General features: G+C 50.7%; 1 protein-coding gene across 1 annotated transcript; it reads left to right on the plus strand.

The window, feature by feature from the left end:
* Positions 1 to 8887: 8887 nt before the first annotated feature.
* Positions 8888 to 14362, plus strand: Krt5 (keratin 5). Its single transcript, XM_052160686.1, is given in 10 exon segments — positions 8888 to 9433; positions 9971 to 10185; positions 10907 to 10967; positions 11077 to 11172; positions 11294 to 11458; positions 11858 to 11983; positions 12285 to 12505; positions 13285 to 13319; positions 13742 to 13983; positions 13985 to 14362. Coding segments are annotated over 10 exon segments (1779 nt in total). The 3' UTR covers positions 14057 to 14362.
* Positions 14363 to 16446: the final 2084 nt, after the last annotated feature.

The raw sequence follows: 16446 nt of genomic DNA on the forward strand, positions 1-16446 counted from the left end.
GCATGCACACACATGTATCGGCATACACATGCATGCAAACACACAAGGCATACACATGCATGCACAGGCACACACATGCATGCATAGGCACACACATGTCTAGGCATACACATACATGCAAGCACACATGCACAAGCATACACATACACATGCAGAGGCATACATACACACGTATCTATAAGAGGGCTTAATTTAATGATTTACCTAAGCAGTGGCCTGGGCAGTCCTACAGTGGCCATCTGCAAGTGGGACAGCCAGGGCATGAAATAGATTCTTAGTCCAAAAAGCTAGAAGCTTCAGAAAAAGAGAGAAGGCAATGATGCAGCCCCAGTTCTAGACTCAAGGCCTGAAAGCCACTATGGACAGTCACAGGTCCAAGTCTGTATTCAAAGGCCACAGAATCTGGAGTCTGGCATCCACAGCATCAAGAGCTAAGGAGGGAAGTGAGGGGTTGAGTTCATAGAATTGCCTGGTCCCCAGATGTACTGGCTGGTTTTGTGTCAACTCCGCACAAGCTAGAGTCATCAGAGGTGAAGGAGCCTCTGTTGAGAGAATGTCTCCATAGGATCCAGATGTGTAAGGCATCTTCTCAACTAGTGATCAGTGGGGGAGGGTCCTGTCAGCTATGGATGGCACCATCCCGGGGCTGGTGGTTCTGGGTTCTATAAGAAACCAGGCTGAACAAGCCAGGAGGAGTAAGCTAGTAAGGAGCACCCCTCCATGGCCTCTGCATCGGCTCCTGCCTCCAGGTTCCTGCCCTGTTTGAGCTCCTACCCTGACTTCCTTCAGTGATAAACAGCAATATGGAAGTGTAAGCCAAAATAACCCTCTTCTTCCCAACTTGCCTTTTGGTCATGTTGCTTGTCTCATCGAAGCAATAGAAACCCTGACTAAGACACCAGGCTGTGCGCCGGTGCCACCCCTCTTAGGGTGAGACTTCTCCAGTTCACTGGCCTACTCTTCTCTGGAAACTCCCTCCCAGACACACCCACACACATCAGTTACGCCTTACTGATTTTTCTAGGAGACTCTTCATCGATGAAGATGACAGTGCATGTTAAGTATCTGCCTATCCACGTGATGTGGGATACCAGCCCAGGCCAGGAAGAAGACCCAAGGAAGAGGCTCAGCCCTGGGCTTGCACAGCAGCATCTGGGAGGAGCTGGGAAACGTCAGAGGTGCACAACCAAGTGTAGTAGTATCTGCTGCCTCGCACAATGGCTCAAAACACACTCGTTGAAGGAACCGCCATTCAGTGACAGCTACAGGTCTTCCTGCCTGCCTGCTGCCTTAGCCTGGTGGTTCTCAACCTTGACCAGTGTGAGGGTTTGGATGACCCTTTCACAGGGGTCACCTAGGATTGTCTGCATATCAGGTATTTATATTATGATTCATAACAGTAGCAAAATTCACAGTTATGAAGTGACAACGAAAATGATTTTATGGCTGGGTGATCACACAACATGAGAAACTATATTAAAGGGTCGCAGTGTTAGGAAGGTCAAGAACCACTGTCTGAGCCTGTTTTTGCTAACCTCTGACAGTGTCATCTGGCCCAAGCAGCCTGGAAATCAAGGTCAGTAGTGGCATGTGGAGACAGGAACAGGGTGTATGGAGAACAGGCCTGGGGATAGCAAGGTCCTATCCTGAGGGCAGTTGGGGAAAGGGACCATTTCTGGTTGTGGCCAGATTTCTGTTCTTGACCGTGAAACTATCCCCTGTGCTGAACCGCCCTCTGTAACTGGAACTCATCCAAAGTGAAGGGAAAACAGGATGGGGACAGATTTTCCCCTTGCCCCTGGCCTATTGGGGACAAGTCAGGTGGAAGCCCCTAGAAGCAGCTCCTGGACTCCACTGTCTAGGGTGGCTTCTGTGGAAGTAGAAAGGGTCAGAGGGAAAAGGAATGTGTGCATGTCTGGGATGTGAGGGGGCTTCTGAGGAATGGGGATGCAGGATGGCGCTCATGCAGTGTGGCCCTGCCTCTCTGCTGTAGAGGAAGACTGCAAACTCCCAGGACCCTGCAAGGTATGCTCCTGTCCAAGTGTGAAGAACAGAGAAAATGCACAGAGAGTAATAAACAGAACAACAGTAACTGTAAAAATCTTGTTGCAGGGCACATTATTCCCAGATGTACAAATCTGTGCAGGGCTGTGCCAGGCTGTGGCACTTCTCTATTTGTCTGAAAACGAGAATCCTTCCATTATGGGTAAGCAAAGCCCAAAGGTTCTCGCTGGGCAGGTATATCCATTTTTTAGCCCCTCTGACTAATTAAAGCATTGGTTGGTTTCCAGTCCGTAGTTTCAACCAAGCAAGGGGGATTTTCAAAGACTTGGTATGCACGCCACTGGCAAAATACCCTTGAACTGAGGGATGGGCATCCTGAGGCTTGCAGGGGCCTGTTGGAGAGACACTCAGAGCTCTGTTCTACAGCTCTGGATTGCAAGTGCCAATCGCATGCTAAATCTGAGGGATGGGGCCAAGACTGCTCCCCACAACCCCCAGTGTGTTACCCCACCCTTCCTGCCTGCCCCAGCCAGCTCAGAGTGAAAAATCTCAGCCGGCATGGCCCATTCCAACAAGCTCACGTTCATTTCCTCCAGAGTCTGTGGAGGGAACTGGGGAACCAGAGGCTGGGCAGGCTTGTCCAGAGTTCTGGAATGTTTTGAGGGTTATACTGGGGGAAAGATACAGCTGAGAGTGAAGCCATGATCAGTGTAAAGTACTTAGATAAGAAATTGCTGGGCAGTGGTGGCACACGCCTTTAATCCCAGAACTTGAGAGGCAGAGGCAGGCAGATTTCTGAGTTCGAGGCCAGCTTGGTCTACAGAGTGAGTTCCAGGACAGCCAGAGCTATACAGAGAAACCCTGTCTCAAAAAACCAAACCAAATCAAACAAAAACTAAAAACAAAAAACAAAACAAAAATTCAGCACTATCTTAGTCAGGGTTTCTATTCTTTCCCAAACATGACCAAGAAGCAAGTTGGGGAGGAAAGGGTTTTTTTCAGCTTATATTTCCACATAGCTGTTCATTACCAAAGGAAGGTAGGACTGGAACTCAAGCAGGTCAGGAAGCAGGAGCTGATGCAAAGGCTGTGGGGGATGTTAGTTACTGGCTTCCTTCCTCTGGCTTGCTCAGCCTGCTCTCTTATAGAACCCAGGACCACCAGCCCAGGGATGGCACCACCCACAAGGGGCCCTCCCACACTTGATCACTAATTGAGAAAATACTTTACAGCTGGATCTCATGGAGGCATTTTCTCAACCGAAGCTCCTTTCTATGGATAACTCCAGCTTGTGTCAAGTTGACACACAAAACCAACCAGTACATTTGTCAACTTGACACACAAACACATCACTATTAGGCCTCAGTCCTTACTTTCTTATTCATCCTCAAGACATAAATAACTTTAAGTCCCACAGTCTTTACGTATTCAAAGTTCTATCCCTTTAAAATACCCAATATCTTTTAAAATTCAAAGTCTTTTTAATTCAAAGTCTCTTAACTGTGGGCTCCACTAAAATACCTTCTTACTTCAAGAGGGAAAATATCAGGGTACAGTCACAATCAAAAGCAAAGTCAAACTCCAACCATCCAATGTCTGGGATCTACTCATGATCTTTTGGGATCCTCCAAGGGCTTGGGTCACTTCTCAAGCTCTGCCCTTTGTAGCACAAACCTTGTCTTCTAGGCTCCAGCTGCCTGTACTCCACTGCTGCTGCTGTTCTTGGTGTTCATCTCATGGTACTGGCATCTCCAAAACACTGCTGTCTTCCACTGTAACTAGACTTCACCAATAGCCTCTCATAGGCTCTCTTCAAGGTGCCAAGCCTCAACTCTTTTGCATGACCCCTTCAGTCCTGGGCCATCAATTGTAACTGAGGCTGCACCTTTACCAATGTTCTTCTGCAAACTCTCACAGTGCTGAGCCTCAGCTGCTCTATATGACCCCTTCATGCCTTCAAAACCAGTACCACCTGGGTGACTCTTACACATTACCAAGTCCAGCCACAGCACAAAGTACAACCTTGGCTATCTCTGGAATATAGCCTCTGTGTTCTCAGAAAACAGTTCCCAGAAGATTTCACCTCAGTGATGCTGGTCTCTTCTTAATCACTGCTAATTTCTTAGCTCTAGCTAACCAGCATCAATAGTCCCAGTAACGAAAATTTTTCACTTTAGTAGTTATGGTATCTTGTTAATCACAGCTGATTCTTCATCCCCAGCTAACCAAAACCACAAAATCTTCACAATCAAAATAGCAAAGGCCCTGATAAGAGTCTTTAATCTTTCCTCTGAAATTTCCCAAGCCAGGCCTCCATCTTCTGCACTATTCTCAACATTAACTTCCAAGCTCCTACACAACATTCCACAGAGCTCTTAACACTGAATGGATCTTCTAGCCCAAAGTTCCAAAGTCCTTCTACAGTCCTCCCCAAAACATGGTCACGTTGTCACAGGAATACTCACTATGCTGCTACCAATTTGTCTTAGTCAGGGTTTCTATTCCTGCACAAACATCATGACCAAGAAGCAAGTTGGGGAGGAAAGGGTTTATTCAGCTTATACTTCTACACAGCTGTTCATCAACAAAGGAAGTCAGGACTGGAACTCAAGCAGGTCAGGAAGCAGGAGCTGATGCAGAGGCCATTGGAGGGATGTTTCTTACTTTCTTGCTTCCCCTGGCTTGCTCAGCCTGCTCTCTTATAGAATCCAAGAGCACCAGCCCAAAGGTGGTACCACCACAATGGGCCCTCCCACCCTTGATCACTAATTGAGAAAATGCCCCACAGCTGGATCTCATGTAGGCATTTTCTCAACTGAAGCTCCTTTCTCTGTGGTAGCTCCAGCTTGTGTCAAGTTGACACACGAAACCAGCCAGTACAAACACTGAGACTCAAAGCTCCAGTAATGAAATCTGGGCTCCTAAGCTCAACCCAAACCAAGACTTTATTTCTGGATGTTTGGGTTTCTACCTAGGCTCTGTGTCAGACTTGGGTCTGGGAGTCCTCAATAAATTGGTATGGCTCCTAGCTTCCACAGTCAACCTTGTATTGCTGGGGTTATGTGTCTAACATCCCAGCTTCACAGCATGGCCAGTTATACACACTCACACACACATACAACATACATACACACACACACACCACATATTCACACACCACGCACACACATACACCACGCACACTTTCACACACACATGCACACAGAGGCAAACACACACATATGTGGGTACACACACATGTGCATACTCACATATGCAGTTCTCTCTTGAGTACACGCACCACACTCTTGCACACATATTCAAGCACACACATGCATATAGCACACACTCTCTTAAGCACACAGGCATACACTTTCTCGCTCTGTGTCACACACACACAGACATGTGCACACACACACAGCCACACATGCACACATGCAGAGGCAAACACATACGCACACACATGTGGGTACACACACATGTGCATGCTCACACACACACAATTCTGTCTTGAGCGTATGCACCACACTCTCACATACTCGAGTGCATGCACACACATAAACTCAGTACACACATTCTCTCAAGTGCAATACTCTCTTGCACTCAGCCCCCCCCTCTCATACACACACACATATACACACACACATGCACACACATGCAGACATATGCACACTTCTATGCTTCTGCAATCCTGAGACTCCACTGGGCCCCACAACTGTAGGGGTAGGATACCATAGCTTTGGGCGGAGGCAGAAAAATTCTTCTTCCCTCAATTTCTCCCTGAGGCTAGGCTTTGTGGAGAGTTGTCTGGGGCGGGTTCACTGCTCCATCTGCCCATCCCCATCTTGTGAACTGGCTCCAGGCTTCTGGATGGGACTGCCAACCATAACCTTATGAATATGTGACTCATGCCTCAGCCATCCTCCCTGTGTTTTGTGCAGAGCACTCAAGGGAAGAGCTGCAAAGATGAAGGCACCATTGCTTTCCTATTTCCCTGGGAGGGGTGCTCAGGATGTGGGGGTTACAAGGGCTCCAAGATACTGTCTAAGCTGGGGTGCAAGCACAAGAAACAGAGGGAGGACCATAATATGGAGAGGTATTCCTCTGTATACAGAAGGTGTCCTGACTGCAGAGGACAAAAGACTTGCCCTCTAGATACAGACCCAGAGATGGAACTAGACAGGCAGGTCTTAGGGACTCAGAACAAGGAAGGAGAGAGAGAGTTCACAACTATCTTCTATTAAGCATTTTTGCTCAAAGACATACAGGTTGGAGCGTGGGATCTGAGGAGAGGATTCTGGGAAGGTGTTGTGGGTTTACCTCTTTCTCACCCATGAGTCTGTTCATAAAACAGGCCCAGGTTCTATGTTCTCTGGGGCAGAGGTGAGAGGCGAGAGGCATTGCCTTGCGACTTGTCCCTCCGACAGAGGGGCTAGCTGCTGGGGACCCCATATCCCTGTATGGGTTTTGATAATGAAATAGCAGTTAGGTGACATGTCCAGCCATGTCCTGGGAGTGCCCTGCAGGAGAGCACAGGGACTCAGTGTGATCCTGTTCTTCCTGCCCACAGGGATGCCAAACTGGGGTGGGTCTCCCACTCAGCAGAGGTGCTGGTGCCTGGCTCTCTGGGTATAAGTAACAGGTTTCTCTGTTAAGTAACTGGTCTGGTGAAGTAGGAGGGTTCACCCTCCCTACCATGGAGACTCCCATGGAGCTCGGACAGAGCACTGATTCTCTTGTGACACACCTCAACATACCCATCAGCCTCTGGTCGACTGCCCTGGGAGCTGCTGTAGTTATTATGACAAGTCTCAGGCCAGCCAGGATGCATACCTGTCCTGCCAAGCCCAGCTTCACAGCATAGATGATGACTGGTGGGGAAAGAGAGTGTCCGGAAGCTCCTGGAGGGTCAGAGCTTCCCCCAGGGCAGTGGGACAGTACCAATGCTGTGTGTGTGTTTGGTGGGGCACACCTTGACAGAGATTTTCTAGAAAGGAGGGGTACTCTGCTAGAAGACCCCAGATACCTACCTCAAGCCTAAAGCTGTTCTTCTTAGGGCTGAGGACCTCCAGTGTGTCTCTGGACATTCATACCTGTATGTCGACGAAAGCTAACACTTGCATAGTCTCTGAGACTGTCCAGACAGAGACACCCAAGCCTGTTACCCAAGACCTGCCAGGCCAGCTTGGCCAGTGATTGGATTACCTGTCAGCTGTCTTGACAGCCAAGCCTCTGGGAGCTATCACCAGCTCAGCAGACCCTCGGTGCTCAAGAATTATTTCCCACAGCCTTGGCTTCCGTATGGCAACCTCAGGCTCTATGCAGAGATTCCTGTGCCCTACTTCAGGTTCTCCCAGGAGTGTGACCTCTCAGCAGTTCCCACATCACTCCTGATTCAGCCAATTGGGTCAACAACCCTGCTTTCTTCTGGGACAGGAAGAGGGGTGATCACACTCAGGTCCCGAGCCAGAGTGACAGCGCACAGCTTTGGATGGGCATTCACTAAAATCTAACCAGGATCCTTTCTTTCATAAGGCACTACAGGTGATAGCAAGAAGCTTTGCAGAGAGCCTTCTGGGAGCTCTCATCGGAGCAGCCGGCAGGCTGCTGTGCCAGCTGCCTGGTCCCCCCGACTTGCTCTGTCTAGTTTCTCTGGCAGTCAGCTCGCAGACTTAAAATTCCATTTTCCATGCCTTTGGCCCTGAAGGAGGCTTTGGGCCGGAGATAGAGGAAACACAGCAGTTCCCGCTGCTTGGAACAGGGTGGTTCCCCGTTATAACAGGCCGGCCAATTCTCAACATGTTCCTGCTGAGATTAGAAGCTCCTGCAGGTATGTGTTTGTGGCGGCCTTCAGCCTGTATCAACAGATACGGTGACTCACGTCTTCCCTGGTGGAATAACTGAGAACTTGCTGGAACACAGCTTGGGGGGCACTGGGGAGGCTGGCAGAGCAGCTCCCCACAAAGATTCTGCCAGTCGAGAGTCAAGACTTTTTTTTTTGGAAAGGATTATGTGGGGTCCCTGGCTTAATAAGCCCCCCATACGGGCCTCCTCAGGACAAAGAACATGAAAAGCAACACAAAAAGCTGAATTAGGAGGAACTGTGGAGGGCTGGATCTGGCCTTAAAGAGAATGGCGTTCAGCCTGGGTGAGGAGACACACCTCTGTTTTTTTTCAAGCCTGGGGCTTGAGGGAGCCTTTCTGGTCTGAATCTTGCCCAGTGATATCTTGGGTGAATGGACCACTCTTAAAGAAAGCATTGCACAGTGAAGGACTCAATTCTGCTCTCTCTCTGGAATATACCCAAGATGTGAGGCCATGGGTCGCCTTGCCAACAGCTCAGGTCTCTGCAGCACCCACCACACAGCCAAGCGTGAGAACAGGTCATTCTCAAGTGGGTGACCTGCTCCGCCCCACTGAGGGACAGGATCCCCAAAGCTGGGCTGGTGAAGCATTGTGAACCAGGCTCATCATGTCACTGATTCGCTAATGATCACTAGGGCAGGGCCGTGCGCAAACAGCCTCTGTGTCCTAGCATCCTTCTAGGCTACACACAGCACCCAGATCTGAGGTGACAGGAAACCTCCATCACACTGCCAGGACACCAGCGCAGCAAGGAAAGGTTATTCCTATCTGAGCAGAGCCTGCTGGGAGCAGCATTTACACCCCACACTGCTGTGCAGGTGTGCTGGGTGAGCTCACAGCTGCCCCCCAGGCATGCCCAGCCCACTAATCATTCACAGCTCGACAGCCGCTCTGCCCAACCCACTTCTGAGGGGATAAAAGGGGACCTCGAATCTCCAAAGTTACAAAGCCACCCACAGCGTCCTGTTGAACGCCGACCTCACCAGCACCTCCCTGCCACCAGTGGCCCGTGATCTTGCTCAGCCAGGAACACGCCATCATGTCTCGCCAGTCAAGTGTGTCCTTCCGCAGTGGGGGCAGCCGCTCCTTCAGTGCCGCCTCTGCCATCACCCCGTCTGTCTCTCGTACCAGCTTCAGCTCGGTGTCCCGCAGTGGAGGTGGTGGTGGCGGCAGGGTCAGCCTTGGGGGTGCTTATGGAGCTGGGGGCTACGGCAGCCGGAGCCTGTACAATGTGGGGGGCTCCAAAAGGATATCCTTCAGTTCTGGCGGAGGCAGCTTCAGGAACCAATTTGGTGCTGGTGCTGGAGGTGGCTTTGGCTTTGGAGGAGGAGCCGGCAGTGGATTTGGTTTTGGTGGTGGAGCTGGTAGTGGCTTTGGCTTCGGTGGTGGAGCTGGCTTTGGTGGTGGCTATGGGGGAGCCGGCTTCCCCGTATGCCCACCTGGAGGCATCCAAGAGGTCACCGTCAACCAGAACCTCCTCACCCCTCTGAACCTGCAAATCGACCCCACCATCCAGCGGGTCAGGACTGAGGAGAGGGAGCAGATCAAGACCCTCAACAACAAGTTTGCCTCCTTCATTGACAAGGTGAGACATGGTCCTTCCTAGAGCAGCCTGTGTGTCTGCAGTGAATGCTGAACAAAGTGGAGGGAAGAGGCTTTAGGCTTGGCTCTGATATGACATTTCTTTCTACTTGATTCTCAGTCCTGGTTTTTGTGCTCCTCTTTAGTTAGACTGGCATCTGGAAATCAGAGCCAGAGTTCCTCTCCTCCAGAGGCTGCCCCATAAGGGTGTCTGATCACAGTGGACTGAGATGACCTGAACATTCACATAACAGATGATTGCACTGAGGCCTAAGTGTCGATAGAGCAGTCTAAGAAGGTTTTCAGCCCCAGTGAATAATTAGACCACTTATCATCTACCTATTGCTGGGCTGGCCATCCCCTATCTTCCTTAGAGGGATGATGTTGGGAGTGTCAGTGCCGATTGTCCCTCACAGGTCACAGGCCAGGCACTGAATGCAAGATATGGTGGGACAGCATGTGACAGGTAGCACACTAGTGAAAACACCACAGAAGCCAGCCTCAAACACAATCTTGTCCCCTCTACACTCGGCCCCTCCAGGTGCGGTTCCTGGAGCAGCAGAACAAGGTCCTGGACACCAAGTGGACCCTGCTGCAGGAGCAGGGCACCAAGACCATAAAGCAGAACCTGGATCCGATGTTCGAACAGTACATTAACAACCTCCGCAGACAGCTGGATGGGGTCCTGGGGGAGAGGAGCCGCCTGGACTCAGAGCTGAGGAACATGCAGGATCTGGTGGAGGACTACAAGAACAAGTGAGCTATGCTGTGGGAGAAAGAGGCGTCAGGGTCTCCTTTGTACCAGATAGGCCCCATAGCCAGACTGTGGCCTCTGTCTTCCCCACAGGCTAGCAGCATGCATATTACACCACTGAGAAAAGCTCCAAGTCTGTCCAGAGAGGCCCAGCCCCAGGCTCAGCCCCCTCTGCAAAGCATTTACCCACCTGCCCGAGTAGTAGTGACCCTAGCGCCACCTGGAACTCTCACCCTCTGAGGCTTTCTTCCCAATGCCCTCAAAACACACAGCACGGTGTTTGATAGTTTCTGGGGGTCGATGACAGAGTCCCACTAGGGGGCTCCAGGAATTCCTTTAGTCCCATAAACCAGATACTGATTCAGGGGGCTGCCAGTGTTTTGTTTCTTGTCTTATGCTTTGGATGGTGCCTGAGAGTGAATTCAGGAATGTGTGCATGCTAAGCAAGGGCTCTGCCAAGCCACACCTCCACTCCTGCAGGATTGTGGGTGAAACAGGAGAATATCAGTGATGCCGGAATGAGCTTCTGGCAGGCAGCTTCAGAAAAGGCAGCATAGTACAGGGTTCTGGGGGCTTGCCCAGGGCTCGTGGTATCCCATACTCTCTGCCTGTGAGATGTGAACAGCCTCTTTCTGGTGTGAAAGCTTGCTCACAGTGACTACACAGAGACCCTTTCCTGGCCCGTGTCCTCTGACTCATCCTCCCTGTCCCTTTGACCACCAGGTATGAGGATGAGATCAACAAGCGTACCACGGCTGAGAATGAATTTGTGATGTTGAAGAAGGTGGGTGTGGCGAAGAGAAATCAGCAGCCCTGGGCCATGCTCTCCAGGAAGCAGAGCCACTTGAGGTAGGTGCACGTTGGTCCATGCCAACCACTTCTGTGTTCCTTAGGACGTGGATGCTGCCTACATGAACAAGGTGGAGCTGGAGGCCAGGGTCGATGCCCTGATGGATGAGATCAACTTCATGAAGATGTTCTTTGATGCGGTAAGCAATTAACCCAAATTTTCCCTGTGGGTATTTTTATTATGACACCATAAATGGAAAATCTGAAAGAAACTCACGTTAAATAAAAAGACCAGATGACTAACTTCAAGGGTCCCTGTAGGAGCTGTCCCAGATGCAGACACATGTCTCTGACACATCTGTGGTCCTCTCCATGGACAACAACCGCAGCCTGGACCTGGATAGCATCATCGCTGAGGTCAAGGCCCAGTATGAGGACATTGCCAACCGCAGCCGAACGGAGGCTGAGTCCTGGTACCAGACCAAGGTGGGTGCTTGCTTGAGTGAATATCCCCTGAGAGAGAAGATGCATAGGGCTGCAACGCCTGCTTAGGGCTGTCGGCTGTCTAGGATTCCAGACCATAACAATGTTAAGGGAAGAACTCAAGGCCACTGAGGCATCATGGGATAGGTTGCAGGAGGAGCCAGCCATCTACTTTCCACAGAGCCCAGGCACTGGAGAAAGTTTCATATAGGTAGCTTTAGAAAAATGAAGACTCTCAAGAAGTTACTTAAGAACAGCCCTTCCTTGAAAAGGCCCAAATCAGCCCCAGACTCTAGAGGATTCTACCTCTGACCGCTTCCTGACAGTTCCTGCCTGTGAACTTGGGAGACAAGCATTTCATCCCACGTTAACTTTGTCTTTCCTTTCTTTTGGTGGCTTTAGTACGAGGAGCTGCAACAGACAGCTGGTCGCCACGGTGATGACCTTCGAAACACCAAGCATGAGATCTCAGAGATGAACCGTATGATCCAGAGGCTGAGATCTGAGATTGACAATGTCAAAAAACAGGTGGGGAGGAGTCAAAAGAGGATGAAGGAGGGCCCTGGACTTGGTGTGGGAGATTGCATTTCGAGCGCGCGCGTGCATACACACACACACACACACACACACACACACACACACACAGCCGTGACAATTCGCAATGTTGCCATAGTCCGCTGCTCATAAGAACCACAATATAGATTGAGTGTGTATACTGAGTTCTCTCTAGGCCTCTAGGTTTGATACGTCCCACTTGGGTTCTGAGAAAGGGACAGTGTGCGTCAGTTCAGCTACCCACGTGCCCCCACTGCTCCCTTTCTCTCCGCAGTGTGCCAACCTCCAGAATGCCATTGCCGAGGCCGAGCAGCGTGGGGAGCTGGCTCTCAAAGACGCCAGAAACAAGCTGACCGAGCTGGAGGAGGCCCTGCAGAAGGCCAAGCAGGACATGGCCCGGCTGCTGCGTGAATACCAGGAGCTCATGAACACCAAACTGGCTCTGGACGTGGAGATCGCCACCTACCGCAAGCTGCTGGAGGGCGAGGAGTGCAGGTGGGCAGCTGTCATGTGCCTGAGGTGGCCTAGAGAAAGGAGAGTTTGATGAGGGATGACAGATACACACACAGATGGCTGAGCGCCCTCCCGTTCCGCTCGGACATGTGGGCATGCCACAGGCCTTGGCTGGCATCTTTGGCTTACTGCCCATTTCATGTGCTTGGACTGTGTCCTCCTCAACCAACTAAGATGTGTCTCGCACCGTGTCCCCTTTCCGCTTTTGCTTGTGCTCTTTTCCAGACCTGGTGTCTCCACCACACCCACCTTTACCCCCCCCCCCCCACCGCCCTCTTCCTCATTCTCCTGGAACGTCTTCCTCTGGAACGTCTTTTATGACTGCTCTTGCTGAGCTGGACTCATGACCGCTGGGCTCTCCAGCTACTGTGTGCTCTTTATTCTTCTGGCCCAGGCGATGGTGTCTGTGAGAGTTCCCTTCTGGCTTGAGGTCTCACACAGAATGCAGGATCCCAGGAGGCAGACCCTGCTCCGCACAGTTCATATGTGCTGGTGCGCGTTCCTGCTTTCCATACACTGGGAGAGAGGATGAAGATGATGGTGTTACTTTGACAGCCCAGCTCTGGGCCCTGCCGTCACGTTGGGCTGACCTTCCAGGGAGCCTGCTCTTGGCTCTCTCGGGAATTAGAGATGTGCAGATGCCTCGCTCCAGTGTGACCCTAACCATGACAATGACACTCTTGCTATCTGGTGTGTGTGTGTGTGTGTATGTGTATTGTGTGTGCAATTTTCCACTCTTACCCCAACTTTCTGTCTTTCAGGCTGAGTGGGGAAGGAGTTGGACCAGTCAACATCTGTAAGTAACTTTAGAATGCCAACTCAGAACCCTGCTGTTTCTAGATACTAGATATTCCCCATCCCAATAAATGAATATCAGATAGTGTGAAGCGAGCAGTGGAAGGACAGAACTCAGGCAGGGGCATGAGGTGGTGGAGCACCACCTGATCTCCGATAGTATGCATACACATACGACCTTGTCCTAAATCCTTACCTCTACCAAGTACCTGGCTCCCTGGCTTGCCCCATGGGCCATCAGTTTTCTGTCAGGGACCCCAACTGAATAATTTAATTCTTCTGGTTCATTCTGCTATTTTGTAAAAAAAAAAAAAAAAAAAAAGTCCAGGTATCCACCATCTCCCAGGCGGGATCAAACACGTTAGCTGTATGGGGTAAATCTGACAACCCACCTCGTCTCACTCACCTCTCTCTTTTCCCCAGCTGTCGTCACAAACAGTGTCTCTTCTGGCTACGGAGGAAGCAGCTTTGGTGGTGGCTTCGGCGGTGGCCTTGGCAGTGGCTTTGGCGGTGGCCTTGGAAGTGGCTTTGGCGGTGGTCTTGGTGGAGGTGTCAGCACACGCTACTCCAGGGCCAGTGGGGGTATTGGCATGGGAAGTGGGTTAAGTGTGGGGGGCTCTGGCTTCAGTGCAAGCAGTGGTCAAGGCGCAGGCTTCAGCAGTGGCGGGTGGCAGCGGCTCCAGTGTCAAATTTGTCTCCACCACCTCCTCCTCCTCCCGGAGGAGCTTCAAGAGCTAAGAAGAGCCTGCTTTAAGACCCTGGCCCTCACAGGCAGCCCCAGGCCCACAGAGACTGCTTCTTCCAGGCAGTCCTCCAGGCCACGTCTTCTTCTTCTTCTTTTTCTGGAGAGTAGTCTAGACCACGCCTGCTACAGAACCACATGCTTTGGTTCCTGGAAGGGAATGAATCCCAATCTCTGGCCTCCCCATGCCTCAGTCCTTCATTTTGTTGCAAGTCAGTACCTATACATGTTCTTCGATGACCCAGACACCCAAAATGATGCACAATGTAAGCCACCAAAGCAGAACCCCACTTCTACCCTGATAACCCACCTAAATTTTATCCTGGTTCTGACTTCCTCCAGAACATTTCCTCCAGTGTCCAATAAAATGCTTTTATAATATAAGCCCCTGAGTGGAATGGTTTTACTCCAGGTCTACAATCACCCTAGAAACAGGTCCTCAAGGTGGGACCTGTCCAGGTGTGCTTGGTTTCTTTAATAATTCCCAGGGAGGATGAGGGGAGGATGGGGGTGAAAGTGGGGAGAGGGATGGGAGGAAGGAGGATGAGGGGAGGATGGGGGAGGGAGGATGGAGAGGATAGAGGAGGGAGAATGGAGAGGATTGGGGAGGATGGGGAAATGAGGGGAGGGAGGATGAGGGGAAGATAGGAGAGGATGGGGAGAGGGGGAGGATGGGGGAGTTGAGGGAGGATGAGGGGAGAATGGGGAGGAAGGATGGGGGAGAATGGGGGAGGATGGGTAGTGGGGAGAGGATGAGGGGAGGGAGGATGAGGGGAGGATGGAAAGGATAGGGAGGGAGGAAGGATGGGGAGGATGGGTGGGCTAGGGAGAGCGTCACCACAGGCTGTCCACAGGATCCCAGAGGTAGTCAGGGAAGCTGCAGAAGCTTGGACAGTGAGGCAGTCTCTGCAGGATATGGAGGACAGTGTTCACTGAACCGCACTTGGGTAGCTCTTGAGCCCTCTGTTGAAGAAGAGGGCTATTTAAGGCAGGTTGATTGATAAGAAACCGATAAATGGGCATAAGCAAAATGGGCAAATGGACTTAATTAAGACTGATAAAAGAAGACTCTTACAGCACAGACCTCCAAAGGTGTCAAAATGCTGGGCTTTTTTCTAAGACCACAGGGACCAAGAGGGTCAATGCACTTCTTGTTAGCGACAGTATACTTCATAGTTCACCAAGTAATGCCACATTTTACCCGAGAAGCAGGACCTCTGTGTGGGACCTTGGTGCCCTCCCTCTTTGTGTGAGCTCCCTTGCATTCATGCATGAGTGTCTGTATAAAATGGGTCTGTCTCTTTAAGGATGTCTGGGAAGCCATGTTGTGACTCTTCTGAGGTGAAGACTGTTACAGGGCACTATGAACCAAATTTGTGAGCAGCACCGATTGGCTGAATCAGCACTTTGAGCAACATCTGTTGCATTGACTTTACTGCTATGAGCCCAAGGCTGTGGAACTCCATGGTGCAGAACAACTCCTTTTTCCCTAGGATGAACAGAGGCTCAGCTGGGTTACATGGCGTAGGAGAAAACCATCTCTTCCTAAGTTGATCCCATGAAGCAGACCTCTGGGCACTGGCTTTCCCATTGGCTGTTATTTACATGGGGCAGCTATTTTAACTTTGAAAGGAAGGCCTGGTAGACTCCAGTTCTTTCAAGGCAGTTTGTGGATGTCAAAGTCTTAGTCTGTTGACTCCATGGTGTTTTAAGGGATGATTTGTCTACAGGACATTAGGAGTCAATACTTCTGAGGAGTAATCAATACTTCTGAGGGAGGCTGGCTCTCTTTTGGACTCAGTTGTTATAATCCACAAGGTTACAAGAGTATTCTGTTTTTGTCTAGTAGGACCCTCACATAGAAGTATAATTGAAGCTCCAGCATGGACTAAAGTCATGAAGATCTGTCATCTGGAGTATTTCAGCAGATGTGAATGTAATTTATAACCCATGAGATAAAGGCTCAAAAAAAGCCAATCAACACATTTTTTGATCTTTTTGTGGTATACATTCTTTTATAGCAGCTGGGATTTTGACTTATATCAAATTGTGGGATCTTGTTTTACTATTCAGCCTCCCCCAATTTCAACTCCCCTCCCTCCCTCCCACCCCCCATTTCAACTCCCCTCCCTCCCCCACCCCCCCATTTCAACTCCCCTCCCTCCCCCACCCTTTCATTTCAACTCCCCTCCCTCCCCGACCCCTTCATTTCAACTCCCCTCCCTCCCCCACCCCCATTTCAACTCCCCTCCCTCCCCCACTCCTTCATTTCAACTCCCCTCCCTCCCCCACCCCTTCATTTCAACTCCCCTCCTTCCCCCACCCCTTCATTTCAACTCCCCTCCCTCCCCCCACCCCCATTTCAACTCCCCTCCCTCCCCCACCC

This window comes from Apodemus sylvaticus, chromosome 17 (genome assembly GCF_947179515.1).
Source record: "Apodemus sylvaticus chromosome 17, mApoSyl1.1, whole genome shotgun sequence".
Classification (NCBI taxonomy): domain Eukaryota; kingdom Metazoa; phylum Chordata; class Mammalia; order Rodentia; family Muridae; genus Apodemus; species Apodemus sylvaticus.